Here is a 17,122-nt window from a genome sequence, read left to right as displayed (position 1 = left end):
CCCAGCTCCAGCCTCTGAGCCCTGCTCCGTCCCCCTCCTGCTCAGCCATCGGGGTTCCCTGAGAGCCACAGCTAAGGCTCCTCCCCACTCCATCATCCCCCACACTGAAATTCCGGTAGCCCCCGTTTCCTGTGGCCCCCAACTCCTGCAGCCTGGCCTCAGGTAGGCAAAGGCTGGTGGGCGGCTCGCCGGTGTCTCAGGTCCCACAGGGCCCCCTGCCTGCCTGCCAGCCCCCCTCTTCCTATTTGTGGCAACTTCAAATGTAGCGCTTTCCTGTCACCTCTCACACCCACGGGGGCCTCAGACACAGGCAGAAAGGCTGGCTGCCCGGCTGCCCGGCTGCCCAGCGGCTTCCTTCCCCAGCCAGAGAGGACTTCTGCAGAGCCAGGTGAAGAGCCTTGCACGGGGCCGCGCCTCCTCCTGGGGTGTTTGGAGACCTGCGTCAGGTTGGGGAGGAGTCAGGGCCGAGGGAGAAGAGGCACGGTTTCAGAGGACTGAGACACCCACATAAGGCTGCCAGGCTCTGAGGGGCGCTGGGGTTTCAGGGGGAAGAGGGCGAAGGGAGGGGAAGGAGGGGAGCCTTGGGGCTGTGCGACCCTCAGTGAAGTGACCAGCGGAGAAGCGAGCTGCTGGCTGAGCAGACGGCTGTCACTGCACAGCTTCCTGTCAAGCCAGTCAGGACCGGGGGAACCCCGAGCCCACTTGCTCAGACCAGCCCGGCTGAGGAAGCTGAGCCTGGGAAGTCTGGGTGGCAGGACACTGGGGCTCACTCAGCTGCCCCCCAAAGCTGGTAGGTGAGCTAGGATGTAGGCGGGGAGCCTGTGGTTGATAGAGTTGTGGAGACATCAGCCCCTCGCAGCAAAGAAGACACTAGACTCTCAGTTCCTTGTGGCCCCCCGAGGAGGTCTGGAATGTTCCCCTCAGATCTCTGAGCTCACTTAGAAGCATCTCCATGAGGACCTCTCTCCCTCCTGTCCTCCCCAGGGATGGGGATCAGGACAGTTCTACGCTTCGCCTCTGACTGGCCAGCCTCCATCCAGTTGTTGCTCAGAAGTTGCTTCTTCCTGTCCCTACTTGAGAGCGTCATTGGCTTCTAAATGTCGGTGCCGAGAGAGTCCTTTCGCATCAGCCACTCCAACCCTCCCATTTTGCAGATAAAGAAACTGAGGCCAGGAGAGGCAGTGACTGGCTCAAGGTCACACAGTGATTTCCTGGGAGAGCCGGCCCTGGAAGTCAGGCTCCTATTTGGAGGACCTTCACTGCTCACCTGTTACTGACCTGTCTTCCCAGCAGGTGGCGGGGGCATGAAGGGGGAGCCCGCTCCAGAGCTGGGTTGTTGCCACAAGACCAAGTCCCTGGGGAGCACAGGGGATTCTCTGTCCCCCCACCTGGACCCCCAGCTCTGCCAAGATGGCCAGGTAAGGTGAGGTTCCGGTCCTATCTCTGAGCCCAGGATGCTTCTGGAAGGAGGGGAGGTTAGGAAGTGGGGTGGGGGGGGGTGGATCTGAAGGGACCTGGATTCTCCTGGTTCTGAGCACCTCTACCCCAGCACCTCACAAGAACGTGCCCTCAGAGGTGCCAGAGACCCGCTCCCATGCCCCAGGGCCAGACTCTCTGTGGGACATGAGAAGGGACAGGCCATGCAGAGCTGAGTGCCACGGGGGCCTGGGCCTTGGAGCAGACTCAGGGCCCTCCTGTGGGGTACACAGGCTTTCATGAGGGGTTTTTCTCTTAAGTTCACCTTGGATCCATTGAGAACATGGTAGATAGTCTGAGACAGAGTGGGATGAGGTTGGTGAGGAAGGATGGGTGGGAGGGAAGAACAGGGCTGGGTGGGGGGTTCTGGGGCAGGGGTAGGGCAACCCTGGGGGTGGATGTGTAAGTCCCTTGGAAAGGAAATGTGGATGAGGGAAGTTGAAGCCCTCTGAGAGATGGACATGGCAGAGGTGAGTGTATGTGTGTGTGTGGGGGGGGGTGGATCTTAGCTTCTCCTTCCCCTTTGGAAATCAAACTAGGGGTGGGGCCATCTCAGGGGACTTCTGGTCCCCACCCCCCAAGCCCCTTCCCTCTGCCTACCAGGTCTTCCCAGCCTTCAAGCCACATCCAGACACAGTGGATCCTCATGGCCAGTCCTGGGCCAGCTGGCTGTGCCCATGGCCGCTGGCACCAGCCAAGTCTGCCCTGCTGGCTTGCCCCCAGGGCCTGGACCTATACCTGTACGCCCTTCAGTCGACAACCCCAGCAACAGCCCCGCGGGGTCTCAGAGAGGATGCTTTGAGCACACGTAAGCCCAGGGCGCAGGGCCGCACCTGGGGGAGGTGAGAGGTGGGGGGAGTATTGTTAGGTTTGAGGAGGAGAGACGGAGCAGACCCAGGGTCCCTGGTGAGGACGGAGCCTCAGGTATATGCTACTTCCACATTTTGATCTGGAGCTCTGGCCTGGGCACGTGTAGAACTCTCAGGTGGTGACATCTGAGCAGAGGAGGTGGGCAGTGGTTTTTCTCAGGCGTGGGTGTGGGATCTGGTGGAGGTGTAGCCACAGTCCCAGGAGTTGAGGGTGGGTGCTCTGTCTGCCTAGAACACTTGAGCTAGAGGGGCCTGTGTTATCAGGCAGGAAGCTTGCTTGGGAGGCAGGGAGTCGGGGGGTGGTTCTGCCCCTTCTAGCTCTATGACCTCGAGCACATCACAGAAGCCAGTTTCTGCTTTCACAAAAGGACCCTCTCACTATACCTCCACGATTACTGCCTGCAGTACACCATTTCCTTATGCAACTCAACCTGGAGGGCAGGGACCATGCTGCTGTGTCCAGCACAGAGTAACGCAGCCCAGTAAAGTAGGTTGACTGAATCAGTGAGGATCCAAGCAGACAATCTACTTTTGAATATTGATGCACATTTACTATTTTACTTGATCTCACTCCTAGTTTAACTCCTACCTCACTGGCTGTTGCACCTCACTCTCCCTTGTTAGCGCTCCTTGATTCACCCTCCTGAGTCTTCCCATGCTCAAGAATTCCGTCCAGTGCTGCCTCCTTGTCCCTCCCATCATCCTTCTCCTTCTCCTCCTCTCCTCTCTCCTATTCTTCCCCTCTTCTCCCCTGTTCTCTTTAGCAGTTTGTTGAAACTTTCTGCAATACTAGAAAGGTTCTACACTTGTGCTATCTGACACCTGAGCCTTTTAAATGAGGCTAGTACAAATGAGAAGCTGGTTTTTTTTTTGTTTGTTTGTTTTTGTACTTAAAGGTGTACGGTGATTACCGTTTTGGACACAGCAGATCTAGGACCATCCTTTATGTGATCTCATTTGGGCCTGTGGCACCCAAAATTTTGTCTCCAGCTCAGGCTGCTCCTTTAATGTCTAAACCAATTCATCCAACTGGCCTTCTGACTTCTCTACCTGCATGTCTAATAGGCTTCTTGAATCATTTTCGCTCCCTGAAATGATTACACACTGCACAAATGCCAGCCTCTTTATCAGCAAGGGCGATGGCAGACCATGAAAGCCCAGAGAAAGGAGATGCCATGCAGGCTACAGTCCTCTCTCAGGTCGGAGCCAGGCAGCTTAGGTGCAGAGCTGACCTTGACCCCAGGCTGGGTGGCCCTCACCATCTTCCTTTTTCTGCTCAGGGCACCTGCCACCAAGGCCGCCTGCCAGCTCCTCCAATGGCGAGAAACTCCCAGCCAAGTGTCCTCTGAGCAGGGACAAGATGGGAAGCCAGACAGAAAGAGCTGGCAAGGGGTCCTCCTGCCCATCCTTCTCTCCTCCCAACAGCTCTTCCCCAAATTCTTGGCAAAATAAGAAGAGCCCCTTGGCTTTCTGCTCCTGCCCCACACCCGCACCCAACTCCAAAGAGCTCTCCTCCCACTTCCGCCCGTTCTACCCTGCCTACCCATTTTTCCTGCCCCCTCCTTACCTGGTCACGTGTGGGGGCCTACCTTCAGTGCAGTGTCCCCCCCTCTTCAAGCTGCCCCAAGACACCCCCTATGCCACCATGGCTGTGCCCAGCCTGCTGATTAACGTCAGTGAGCCTGAGCACCCCAGCACCTGGGGGGAGACCCAGCGCCCCTACCCAGGGGCCTGTCAAGACTCCGGCCAAACCCAATCCTCCCAGAGTCGGAATCCGGGCCCTGCCGCTGCCAGGACCTACTCCACGGGACCGGAGCGGGCTGGCAGGGCGGCTGCAGGAAAGCGGGCCCCACTGGGCTCCCAGGTTGGCTCCGCAGCACTGCCTTACCCGCTGAAGAAAGAGAACGGCAGAATCCTGTACGAATGCAACGTGTGCAGTAAGAGCTTCGGGCAGCTCTCCAACCTCAAGGTATCTGCCTCCAGGCCCCCAGGGTTCCCACCGGGCATCCTTCGATGACCCCTTCCCGTCCTGCTTCTAGAATCAAGGACCTGGGGCAGGGGGAACTCCAGGGCAACCTCTAGGGCCTGTGACCTTGGCTGGTTCATTCGGCCTCGCAGTTTCACATCTGTAGAGAGGAGTCCTCTCCACACCAAAGACTGTCCATGAGATCGTCTCATTTCAGCTAAAAATAGAGAAACCGAGGAAAGATGTTTCCAAGGTTACCTTGATTTAAGGGTACAGCCAGGTCTCCATCTGAGTCTCTCAATATCTAGGGCAAAGTTCTTGCTTGAAGAGTCATCCTCTCTGATTCCCTGGTAATCCTCCTCTTGTTTATTTATTTAAAGGTCAGGTCGGAGAACAGGTGAATTTTAGTGAATCTAGACCTGACAACAAGCCTTTTTCAATTGGGATCCAACACAACAGCGGTGTGCTGTAGGCGTCATTATAGGCACCTTCCAGAAGGGGGAGACCATGGACGTATCTCTCTATCGGCCAAGATCTGACTTTAGGGGCAAGTTGTCACCTGCTGAAAGAGAGGAAAATTTACTGATTGTTGGAGAACAGATCTTCTGCATCCCCTAGGGCATGAGTTCTTAAACGTTAATGAGCCTCAAACCACCTGGAGAGCCGGCCCCAGCCCTCGGCCTGCCCTAAGCCCCAGCCCTAGATATTTCTGGTCTGCGGGTGGGGCCTGAGAGTCTGCCTTTCTAACACCCTCCCAGGTGATGCTGATGCTGCTGGTCTGTGGACCACACTTTGAAAAGCACTGCACAAGATATATATCTAAGGGGGTACACATGGGGTACCCCTTACCTGGCCTGTTGACCTTGGCCATCTCCATCTTCCTTCCAGCAGGGCAGCAGAGAGCGCGAGGGGAGCCTGGGGAATGGTAGATTGGTCTTCAGGGAGGTGATACAGAGGCAGGGGGATTGAAAGGCCTTGATGCCAAAAAGGGGTCCTGCAGGGATGAGGGTAGAGATCTGAAGAGGATCCCTGGCCCTGATGGGGGGTCTGGGCGGTTGACAGCATTTCTCCCACACCTGGCTCAGGTCCATCTGCGTGTGCACAGCGGGGAACGCCCATTCCAGTGCGCCCTGTGCCAGAAGAGCTTCACCCAGCTTGCCCACCTGCAGAAGCACCACCTGGTGCATACGGGGGAGCGGCCCCATGAGTGCCCGGTGAGACCCTCCACCCCCTCCCCTGTCCTCCTGCAGGCTGGGGAGGAGTTCTAGGCCCCTGGGGGATGGCACCTGTGGCCTCCATTCCTCCACCGTCCTGAGCAAATGGAGCTGGGCAGGAGGCAAGGGTTGGGGGGAGGTGGGGGAATGGAAGGGCCAGGGTGCGCTATTGGAGGACACTCCCTGGGCCTGGAGGGGAGAATAGAGATGTATGTCTGGGAGTGGAAAAGAATGAAGTTGGAGGTCCTGGGGCGCGGACACCCCTTGGCGACTTCCCAGCATAGTGAGAGGAGTTAATGCTAGTGTGTGTGCAAAGTCTATGAACACTAGTGATAACATCAGCTCAGTGTTAGCTCCCTCCCTCTTTGAGCTTTACCATATCTCCAGGGAGTTCGGAAGGGCCAGAAGTATTTCCCTGTTTCACAGAGGCAGAAACGAAAGCAGCATAATGGTGACAGTCTAGGCTACCTGGGTTCAAATCTTAGCCCTGACTCCAATTTGCTGTGTGAGCTTTGGCTACTGGCCTCACTCCTCTAAGCCTCTGCGTGTTCCCTGTTAATATAGAAGTAGGGCTTAGTCCCGATTCTCCAGTCTTGGAGAAGACTACATAAGACCAACTCCTGGCATGCGGCTGCTACTGCTGCTGCTGCTAAGTCGCTTCAGTCGTGTCCGACTCTGTGCGATCCCATAGACGGCAGCCCACCAGGCTCCGCCGTCCATGGGGTTTTCTAGGCAAGAGTACTGGAGTGGGGTGCCATTGCCTTCTCGGTGGCACGCGGCAGCTCCCAGTAAATGTTAATTATGTGCACAGAAGCCGCAGCCCCACGCTTAAGGGTTCTGTGTGATTATCTCATTCAGTCCTCCATGCCTACGAGCTTAGGTATTAATAGTCTCATGTCAGCCATCAAGAGAGCAAGGCTCAGAGTACAAGGTCATGTCTCCTGCACAAGGTCATGCAGGGAGTAGAAGAACCAGGGTACTAACCCAGTCTGCCTGGCTCCAATGTGCCAGATACCTTGGTCCCATGGAGGAATCATGGGGGAAAGCTTCCAGGCCTGCATCACAGGGAGGTGGCGGGGGGGGGGGGGGGGGTAGGGGTGGTTTCAAGATGGGGAGGGGGGAGCAGAGATCCTGGGCGAACCAGGCAGGCAGAGCTGATACCAGTGCCCATTCCCATCAGATGTGTCACAAGCGCTTCAGCAGCTCCAGCAACCTCAAGACCCACCTGCGCCTGCACTCCGGGGCGCGGCCTTTCCAGTGCAGTGTCTGCCCAAGTCGCTTCACCCAGCTCGTTCATCTGAAGCTGCACCTTCGTCTGCATGCCCCACGGCCCTGCGGTCTGGCTCACACCCACCTGCCCCTGGCATCTCTCACCTACCTTGCCCGCTGGCACCAGGGGGCCCTAGATCTTCTGGCAGTGCCATCAGAGAGGCAGATGGACTGGGACGTGGACAAGGTCAAGGTGTCCTCAGCATCCCGGGGCAAGTAAGGGCCTAAGCCAGGGCGCCAGGTCTGCCCTGGAGAGGGGGCAGGGGCAGAGCAATGAAAGGATTTTCTCTACGATGAATTGAGGCCTCCTGAGCTTCAATAGTGCGGGGGGAGGTCAGAGTGTATTTGCCAGACTTCACGTCCCACTCCACCTGGCAGGTCATGGGACACAGCCAGGAAGAGACTGTGCTGCCCACCGTGTGTGTGTGTGTGTGTGTGTGTGTGTTGGGGGGTGCCTGCAGCCATCTACCTCTGGCTGGGTTTGAGTTCCACCCTCTGGGACCTATCTGGGACCAGGCCCTCCATCTCAGCTCGCCGATGGACAGTTCAGCCTTCCAGGTCTCTGCAGGGTGCAGACTGTGGTGCTGTGGTGCTGAGCACAGGGCACTCTTTTCTGAACCAGCACCTGCCCAGATGTCTGCTGCTGCCCACAACCTCCTTGTCTCTCAGTTCCTAGAGGCCACTGGGCCCCCTCAGCTGGTACTCCCTGCCATGGTCAGATGGGACACATTCATCTCCCTCTGTACATGCCAGGATCTGAGCCTCCTGTGGGAGAGGCAGGAATACAGGGATGTCAGGGTCCACTCATGACTCAGAAGCAAGATGTCCCCCTGTGTGTCAAGGACTAGACATCCCAGAGGACAAAGAGCTAAGGGAGTACCAAGCTTGGGGAAGGGGTAGAGGCCCTACAAGGACCACAGGTGAGGAAGAACTGGCAGAGAGAACCTGGGAACTAGGGCCCTCCTGACGGTCTTTCTCCCTGGAGTCCCAGAGGACCCCCTCAAGTGTGTGAAGTGTGCCCTCCCCCAGAGAGAGTGGTAGCATTAGATGGGAAAGGGTACTGCCCTTTGGGGTATAGGAAGCCCAGGTTATAATCACAACAGTAGCTATTATTAAGTAATAATTTGTTGTTGTTCAATCACTAAGTCAAGTCTGACTCTTTGCAACCCCATGGACTGCAGTACACCAAGCTTCCCTGTCCTTCATCACTATCTCCTGGAGTTTGCTCAAATTCATATCCATTAAGTCAGTGATGCTATCTAACCATCTCATCCTCTGTCATCCCCTTCTCCTCTTGCCCTCAGTCTTTCCCAGCATTAGGGTTTTTTTCCCAATGAGTCGGCTCTTTATATCAGGTGATCAAAGTATTGGAGCTTCAGCTTCAGCATCAGTCCTTCCAGTGAATATTCAAGGTTGATTTCCTATAGGATTGACTGGTTTGATTTCCCAGTCCAAGGGACTCTCAAGAGTCTTCTCCAGCACCACAATTCAAAAGCATCAATTCTTTGGTGCTCAGCCTGCTTTATGGTCTAACTCTCATATCCTACATGACTACTGGAAAAACCATAGCTTTGATTATATTGAATTTTATCAGCAAAGTGATGTCTCTGCTTTTTAACACGCTTTCTAGGTTTGTCATAGGTTTCCTTCCAAGGAGCTAGCATCTTTTAATTTCATGACCGCAGTCACCATCAGCAGCGATTTTGCGTGCATGTTAAGTCTCTTCAGTCTTGTCCAACTCTTTGTGACTTATGGACTGTAGTCTGCCAGGTTCCTCTGTCCATGGGATTCTCCAGGCAAGAATACTGGAGTGGGTTGCCATTTCTTCCTCCAGGGGATCTTCCCAACCCAAGGATGGTATTTCTCCTGCATTGACAGGCGGGTTCTTTACCCCTAGCGCCACCTAGGAAGCCCAACAGTGATTTTGGAACCCAAGAAAAGAAAATTTGTCACTGCTTCCACTTTTTCCCCTTCTGTTTGCCATGAAATCATGCCATGAAGATCATGGATGCCATATTAGTTTTTTGAATGTTATGTTCTAAGCCAGTTTTTAAATTATTAAATAATTATTATTGGGCTTCCTTGGTGCCTCAGATGGTAAAGAATCTGCCTGCAATGTGGGAGACCCAGGTTCGATCCCTGGGTCGGGAAGATTCCCTGGAGAAGGGAATGGCAAATCACTCCAGTATTCTTGCCTGGAAAACTCCATGGACAGAGGAGCCTGGCAGTCTACGGTCATAAATATTAATAGCTGGCCAACTTCCAGCAGGGGGCATACCTGTGGGTTTCAGATTGACTTCCCCACCAGGGGAGATTTTCGCTGTGCCCTAGGGTCTGCAGGACCAAGAGAGAGAGCTCACTCTCTGGGCAGTCTCTCCAGCAGGGCGAGGGCAGGGTTGGCTTCGGTCCCCACCAATAATCACGGACTAGGTTCCAAACCCACTTGATCAACCGTTTGGCCCCGCCCAACAAGCCAACCGCTCCGGCTAGGCACCCCAAGACCACGCCCATTCCCGCCCCTGGCTCCGCCCTTGCATTCTAGCCACTCCTCCGGGGCGGGGGCGCTGGAAAGACCCTGGGCTCCGTCTACCCTCCTGCCCCTGTTTTCCCGCCCACCTTGTGCAGGCCCAACTTGAGGTCTCCCAGCACCCTGACCAGTGGGTCCCCTGGCGCTTCCGGAGGCCTAAAGATGTAGAGCGGCTAGAGCCAGGAGCTGGGTCCCCGGGAGCGGGGCAGGGGTGCGGGGGAGGATGGGGGGAGAGGGGGTGGGCGGGGTGGAGACGACCCCTGCAGAGCGCAGCCGCTAGCCCTGGAGCTTGGGCGGTACGTGGATCGGTCCCACTCCCCCGCCCACACGGACTTCGGGCTGGGCGCTGTTTGCTCAGGGGGGGCGGGCCGGAGGAGGCGTATCTCTGCAAATGAGCGGGATCCGGGTGGCCCCCGCGGCCCCGGAGCAGTCAGTGCCCGGGACCTTGCCCTCGCCATGGCCGAGCGGCGCGGGGGCCTAGGGGCCCGCCTGGCTCGCCGCCTGGCCGGGCTAAGGGTCCGGAGGGAGCGCAAGGGGAAGCGGACCCCGGAGGAGGCCAGATCCCGGGATAGGTGAGGGGTTTGGAGGAGGGGCGCCCTGGGCGCCCCTGGGCCCGAGGGTGTGGATGTGTGTCTTGGAGTGTGCAGTGGATGTTCGAGTAAGCTCGTCTGAGTGACTGGGAGCATTAAAATATACCGACCCGTGTAGTACGATTTGGGGTATGTGGACTTTATAAAATCCCTGTGCTTTTTAAAACCTTTACAACAATTTTGCAGTTTCCTAAGTCTGGCGGGTGGCCAGGAAACTCCTGATTTCCTCTCTGAAGATAATTGAAAGGCAAATACGGTGGCACCTCCTGCCCCTGTGGACTTTGATTCTCTCATCACACGCCAGTTTAACTCTGGTCTTCATGTCACTTTGTCATGAGTATGACAGGCTCCTGAGTTGTCTTAGACTGCACTGTATTTGCCCTTTCATGACATGAAGAGGCTTTCCCCCATCTTCCTAGATTGTATTAACAATAAACTTATTTGCCACTTGCTTGATGCTTTTCCTGGATTATCTCATTTAATCCTCCCAGCAACTGTACCAGGCAGGTATTTTGTGTGAGTCAGATACGGAAATGGAGGTTCAGAGACATGATGTCACCTCTCCAGTCACACAGCTCGGAACTGGTGGGGCTGGGACACAAACTTCTGCAGTCTGACTCCAGGGCCCACAGCCTGAAGCCCTGGGCTGCTTTGTTGCCTTGAGAGATTTCAGAACTCAAGCAAGGGGGCCAGAGTTCTGTCCTAACCCTAGAGGCCACTGGCCACATGAGCTTGAACAAATTACTACATCTCTCTTAGCCAGTGCACTAGTAGCTGATGTGTGAGAGGCAGAGAAAAGGCTGTATGGATTGCCAGGCTGAATGACTGAGAGGAGGATAGAGAAGAGGACCCCAGGAGCTCACAGGCCCAATGTCTGCAAAGAACGTCAGGAGTGATCACAGGCACCGAGTGTCTGCGCAGTTCTGACCTTATCATGACGTAGCTGTCTCCGGCCTGCCCTGGGAGGAGTGGAGGCCTGGTTGAGCCCAGGATGAGGGAAGGGGTTTGTGCTGCTCTCACACCAAAGAGAGCAGGGACGGTAGGGTCTAGCCACCCTGAACCTGGAAGCTTGGGTGCCCCGGGGTGCCCATACCCTGCCAGCGCCCAGCCTGGAAGACACACCCCCTCCTTTTACCCCATCTGGCAGGAACTTGCCCTGTAGGCCCAGATGGCACTGTTCCTCCCTTTCTTTCTCCGCTTGAGAGGAGGCAGGGTTGTAGGTGAGTCAGGGAGAGGGAGGGCCAGGTAGGGACTACGCATGCTCCTGGGGCCAGCCTGATGATACGTCCCATGTGTTCACTTGGACTTGGTTCTCACTGGCCGTGGGAATGGGATTCTGGCACAGAGGGACAGGCCCCTGATCCCTGCTGATTGCCTGGAGTAGTGGGCAGAGTGCATGGAGCGGGCAGCCAAGGCCCTTCCTCTTCTTGCCCCTGTTAGAGGGGTGATGCCCAGCCAGGCTTTGGAGTGAGACCATCCATCCTAGTGTCTTAACTCCACTAGCTGTGTGACTTTACCACTCTGGACCTCAGTTTCCTTATCTGAAAAATGAGGACACTGCTATCTACTCTTTAGGATTATTGTGAGGCTTAAAGGGGATTATGGAGGTGTAATACCTAGTGCTAAACCTGGCATAGGGTGGGCCTCAGCAAATGGCAAGCTTTTGAATTACTAGGGTACTGTCCTTTTTCTGTATTCTGGTCCTGATATAGGCCTAGTCCCCATATTGTTCCAGGCCCATCCCTTTCTCTCTGTCCCTGGGGCTGGAGTGGACAGGTGGGGGAGGGGGCAGAGAGAAGGCTGTGCATAGACCTCCCCTGCCTCCCAAGACTTCAGGTGCTCATCCTGCCTGCGGGGGCCCTTAGAGACAAGGGTCATCAGGTCCAGTCTGGGGCAGGAGACAAGGAGCCTACTTCACTCCTTCCCCTGTGCTTCCTTCCCAGGCCCTGGGGAGGCCAGAGCTGCCCTGACCTGGCCCAGGGCCAGGGCAGCACCAGCAAAGTCAGCCTCAAGGTAGGAGAGAATCCTAGGGTTGGGGAGGGGAGGGGAGGGAAGCAGAAGCTCTTGGGATGGGCTGGGCTGGCCCTGAGAACCCTGACTTACAAGTTAGGCAACTGCAGTTCTCTCCTACCTCCTCTGCCAGGGATTCACTGTGTGACCCTGGGCAGATCACTCCTCACTTCTGAACCTCAGCTTCCCCATCTGGAAAATGGGGACAATCATACCTCTCAGGGCTGTTGTGAGAGGACAGATGTAGGACATCCAGCATGGTGCCCAGATGCTCAGGAAACAGCTTCCTAATGTCAGGGCCCCTGGAGGAGGCATGGAGGGGCAGTACGTGTTCTCAGGACCCCATTTTCCACACTCCCTCCTTTAACTTGACCTTCCCCATCTTTGACTCCCTTTTTCCACATCCTGGCATGGCCCCCAGGGGTGACGCTGGGCCAGTGGCTTAACCTTCTGGCCACAATTTCCCCATCCTCAGCGGGGACCTGAGCCATGGATTGAACAGAGGCAAAGTCCCCCACCCTCCATCCCCTGGAGGAGCAGAGGGCTTCCTCTAGAGATGGCTCAAGCAGCCATGTTTCTCTCTGTGATCCTGAACATCATCAGTGATTGCTAGCGTTTAACTGAGTACTGCTGGGTATCCTGCATGGATTATCTCATACAATATTCTCAGCACTCCCAGGAAGCAGATACTATTATTATCATGCTCATTTTACACATGGGGAAACATACAAGAGGTATTGCAGCTAGAAAGTAACAGTGCTGAGAATCAAGCCCAGGTTGCCTTGCTCCAGACTCCCAGGTTAATCATCCAACCTTCCTGTTTCTTGAGAGTTTCAGCCCCTGGGGAGTGAGAGACTGCATCTATTTCATAAATGTGTAAAATAAGGCATTTGGGGTTAAGGCACCCTGCTAAGAAGGAATTTGATCCTAGATTTGGCTCCTCTGTTGCCAAGGACAAATCCATCCCTGAAGACTGGCATTTGGGGGGCAGTGTCTATTTGGGTCTGTGGTCCTGAACCCTCTCCCCTCACCCCCACAGCTAGGCTGGGCCCCAGGGGAAGACAGCAGACAGAAGTCAGGGTTGTCCCACTTTTAGAGGAACCCTCTTCCCTGGCTTCCTCTTGTCCCAAGAACATCTCTATACCCGATACCTCCTTTAGGTGTGTTTGGAACACTCAGGCTGGGAGGGTATTGGAGAGGCGGTTGCAGGCTCTGGGAGCCTGGAGTGGGCAGAAGCCAGGGGCGTTGTGGCAGGCATGCCCACACAGGTCCAAATCCCCAGGGCAGCTGGTATCAAAGGGCCAGAAGTCAGTGGACTCCTGGGAAACCAGCAGTTGGCCTGAGAGTCAGGAACCCTCACTGTGCGACCTTGGTCATGTCGGCATCTCGTACGTAGAATGGGAAGAGGTGAGATAAATGCTGAAGGAACTTTCCAGAGCTCTGCCTCTTTGTTCAGCTCTTATGGTGCTGGCAGCCTCTCTGTAGGGCAGCTCCGCTTGGTGTCAGACCTCTGTTCAGCTTCTCCTGTGCCAAGGAGGGCAGCCAGAGGTGTCAGGGGGTACCCAGGGGGCAGGCAGAGAGGCCGTCATCAGGTCTCTGCTTCTACTTTCCCTCAGGCCCAAGCCCAGAGCCGCTCAGAGTTGGACCTTCGGGCAGGGAGCCTTGGCTCCTGGCTTTGGAAGCGACGACACAGCTCAGGGGGGCCGGCGGAGCCTCTGGGGCGCCTCCAGAGACCTGCTGTAGGCAGCGCCTCTGACCTGGCCAACTATGCCTCCATGGGGCAAGACAGCCTGGCACCAGTGGTGACCTCAGGAGAGCCTGCTGGAGCCAGCGGTCCCTCAGGCCCACCGCCGGCGCCTGGACGTTTGGAACAAGGATCTCCGGGCCACACCTGCCGGCAACCCCCACACTCAGCCCGGGGGTTTCCTCTGTGGCCCAAGGCACCCTGCAACCTGGAAGACGTGCTGCCCCACCCAGCGTCCTGCCCCAGGGCAGAGGGGGCAAAGGGCGAGCCTACCAGCCCAGGGCCAGCCCTGCCAGAGCCAGCCCAGACCCTACATGAGCGTCCCTCTGCCAGGAGGACCCGCTACTACCGCATCACTGTCAGCCTGCAGGGGCGTAAGCAAGCACCTGGGGAGGAGACTGAAGAGCCCAAACCGGCCCAACCAGCTCCCCACCCCTGCGGCCCTGAGGAATCCAGGGGCTGGCAGGAGCCTCCCCAGGGGCCCCGCCCCATCACAGGGTGCCTAGCTGACCCGCCTCAGGAACCCCAGCTCCGAGCCCCACCACATCAGGGGAGCACGGCCCAGCGGCAGGAGCTCCGGGCCGGCCGGACGCCTGGGTCCCCACTCAGACGGTGAGTAGATTTCACCCCCACGTGGGGCGGCAGGAGAGGGGGAAACTGACCTGGCCGCCCCCTCCCGGGTCCCTATCTCGTCTCCGGGCTTCTCTAAACCATTCATTCAGTTCTCCCGGGCATAAGCTGACTCTGCCATACCCTCCCCTTCCCATCTCTGCCCTCTGTTGCCTGCCCCCCCACCCCAGGTGTGCCCACAGGCTGCCTCCGGGGATCCAGTTTTGCTCTCCGCCTCTGTCCACCTGGGGAGGGGGATATCCTGTCGCAGAGAGGATGGGGAGGGTCACCTTATCCTCAGCAACACCTTCCCCAGCCCCTCTGTTCTGGAGACCACTTTCTCAGCCTGAGACGAGAACTCTCAGGCGGTACTGGATGTCCTGGGGCGAGTTGCTTAACTTCTCTGGGCCTTGAGTCGTCAAGTTTATTTGGTCACTGGAGATGGAGGAGGAGGAGGAGGTTACAGGGAGATACTTTGAACTCTAGAGAGTGGGGCAACCAAGACAGCTGGGATGCTTATTAATAACGCTTCAGTCGCAGCAATAATTACCCCACCTGGCCCCGTGTTGGTGAACAGGCGCTGAGGTTCCCAAGCCTCGGGTTTTTTTTTTAACCTTTTTATTTTGTATTGGAGTATAGCCGATTAACAACGTTGTAATAGTTTCAGATGGACAGCAAAGGGACTCAGCCATACATATACATGGATCCATTCTCCCCAGACTCCCCTCCCATCCAGGCTGCCACATAACATTGCTAAGCCTCGATTTTTCTTTTTAAGCCTTGGTTTTTAATTTGTGTTGAAATGATTCTCCTGAATCTGCCTGGTGGTCTCAGAGAAAGGAGGATGGGTCCTGTAAAACTCACTGACAACAGGGTAAACTTGAGACCCCTCTAGAACCACTTGGAAGGACATCCTGGGCCTCAGACAGCATTCTGAAAAGTTCCTGCTGATGATGGTGGTGGTTGTCACCTATGGTTCCTTTTCTGAGCATAATTCTATTTAATCCTCACAGCAGCCCCATGAAGTAGGACTAATCCTCTTCTCCACCCTCTCACCCCAATGACAGACGGGAAACTAAGGTTCAGACAGGTTTCATCACCTGCTCTAAGTCAACCAGAAAGTGAAGGGGCAAGAATTTGAACCCAGGTACCTGTGTTCTAGGGTTTCCCTGGTGGCTCAATGGTTAAGAAACTCTGCCTGCAATGCAGGAGACATGGGATCGATCCCTGCGTTGGGAAGATCCCCTGGAGAAGGGAATGGCAACCACTCCAGTGTTCTTGCCTGGGAAACCCCATGGACAGCGGAGGCTGGTGGGCTACAGTCCGTGGGTCATAAAGAGACAGACACGACTGGAGCAAGTGAGCATGCACACCTGCACCCGTGCTGTAAACACCCCTCTCTCCCGCCTCCCACGGAGGCCTCAGGGGCCCCGTGCCGGGAGTGGGGGTGAGGGTGGTTGTTGTGCAGAACTTCCTGTGACCTGGGATTTCTTCCTGCGACCACGTGGGGGGAAATCTACTCACCGTCTGCGCAGGGACCCAGATTTGGAAGCACTGTGGCAGCAGAGGCAACGCCAGGGATGCCCAAGCCTCTGCGCTGGAGTCAGGATAATGATCCTGTGATGAGGAAGAGGGATGTGTGCGACCCAGGCTGGCTCAGGGACCTGGTCGGTGGGGAAGGTTGAATAAGAATCCCTGATTATGCACTCTCCCCCTATTTTTTTTTTCCCTTTTCCCTTCACCGAACAACTAATTCTTTCTTTTTAACCAACATCAATTTTCCATCATGGTAGGCAGAACTCTACCTTGAGAAAGCTTACAATGATCCTAGAAGAGTCAGTTCAAAACAGATGAGCTAATGCAGGGTCTAAAGCAGACCCTGAAGGGGGTGGGGAGCGGGGGAAGAAGGGCTACAGAGAGAGGGAGGGTGGGTGGAGGAGGCAGGCCTTGGCGAGGGGAAAGGAAGGGGCAGTAGGTTTGGCTGGGGGACTCCGTCTGCCACTCCCTGACTGTTTTGGGCACGGGTGGATAATGACAGGTTTGCAGGAGGTGAGAGCTCAGAGGGGACGGAAGTGGACCTCCAGGGGTGTGATTTCTTCTCTGTGCTCCCTTTCTGGGGCAGGGTTCCCTGGGCCAGGACTGGCAAATATGGGGAGGGGGTGGGGAGGCACGACGTGATTGGGGCCGAATATGTAAGATGTGCATGCATCCGGGTGTGCGTGTCTGTTCCAGTGAGGGTTAATTTCAAGGGGAGAAGGGCTGGAGACTGTGAACTGACTGTGTGTGTGTGTGTGTGTGTGTGTGTGTGTGTGTGTGTGTGTGAATGTGTGTGCACGTGTCATTATGCTTGTGAGTTTCCGCGTGTTTCTGTGTGACTCGTGTGTCTGCTGTGTCCCTGGGTGTACGTCCCTGAGTACCTGTGTCTGACTCTGTGGTTCTGCCTGTGTGTGCCGGGGTGTACGTCCCTGAGTACCTGTGTCTGACTCTGTGGTTCTGCCTGTGTGTGCCGGGGTAAGTGTGTGTGTGTTTGTGCCTGTGCGTTGGTGCGTGCCTGTGTGTGACGCAGCATTTGCTTGTGGGCCTGTGGGCTGGTTTGGCCTAGTTTGGGGGTGACTCACAGGTAAGCGGGGAGAATCCAGGCCTTGTTGAGTTAGACAAGGTTCTTTCCCACACTCCCCCGGCCCCCTCCACAGCCACTCCCTTCCCCAGCCCCACACACCTGATCTGGAAGTCACAGGTGACCCGGCTGGTCCAGGGCCTGGAAGAAGAGAGGGCTCTGGAATTGGGCATTTCGACTGGCCTAGGAGAGGCCTCCTGGGGTTTTGAGGTGTGTCTTCAGAGGAAGGGC

General features: G+C 56.1%; 1 protein-coding gene across 1 annotated transcript; it reads left to right on the top strand.

Annotated features, from left to right (window-relative positions):
• The first annotated feature begins 301 nt into the window (after positions 1 to 301).
• On the top strand, positions 302 to 7,393 carry ZNF683 (zinc finger protein 683). Its single transcript, XM_065927544.1, has 6 exons — positions 302 to 388; positions 1,294 to 1,418; positions 2,080 to 2,284; positions 3,626 to 4,314; positions 5,397 to 5,525; positions 6,706 to 7,393. The coding sequence occupies exons 2-6, from the start codon at positions 1,305 to 1,307 to the stop codon at positions 7,012 to 7,014; spliced, it is 1,446 nt and encodes a 481-aa protein (XP_065783616.1). The 5' UTR covers positions 302 to 388; positions 1,294 to 1,304; the 3' UTR covers positions 7,015 to 7,393.
• Positions 7,394 to 17,122: the final 9,729 nt, after the last annotated feature.

The sequence above is a fragment of the Muntiacus reevesi genome, chromosome 3 (genome assembly GCF_963930625.1).
Source record: "Muntiacus reevesi chromosome 3, mMunRee1.1, whole genome shotgun sequence".
In the NCBI taxonomy this organism is placed as follows: Eukaryota; Metazoa; Chordata; class Mammalia; order Artiodactyla; family Cervidae; genus Muntiacus; species Muntiacus reevesi.
Note: the sequence above shows the minus strand (reverse complement) of the source record. Positions and strands in the feature narration are given on the sequence as shown.

Bases quoted from the DNA above. Each gene is read 5' to 3' on its own strand.
- ZNF683 (XM_065927544.1), top strand. From the start codon at position 1,305: ATGAAGGGGGAGCCCGCTCCAGAGCTGGGTTGTTGCCACAAGACCAAG. The intron at 1,419-2,079 runs GTAAGGTGAGGT...TCTGCCTACCAG, and splicing joins AGCTCTGCCAAGATGGCCAG to GTCTTCCCAGCCTTCAAGCC. The intron at 2,285-3,625 runs GTAAGCCCAGGG...TTTTCTGCTCAG, and splicing joins AGAGGATGCTTTGAGCACAC to GGCACCTGCCACCAAGGCCG.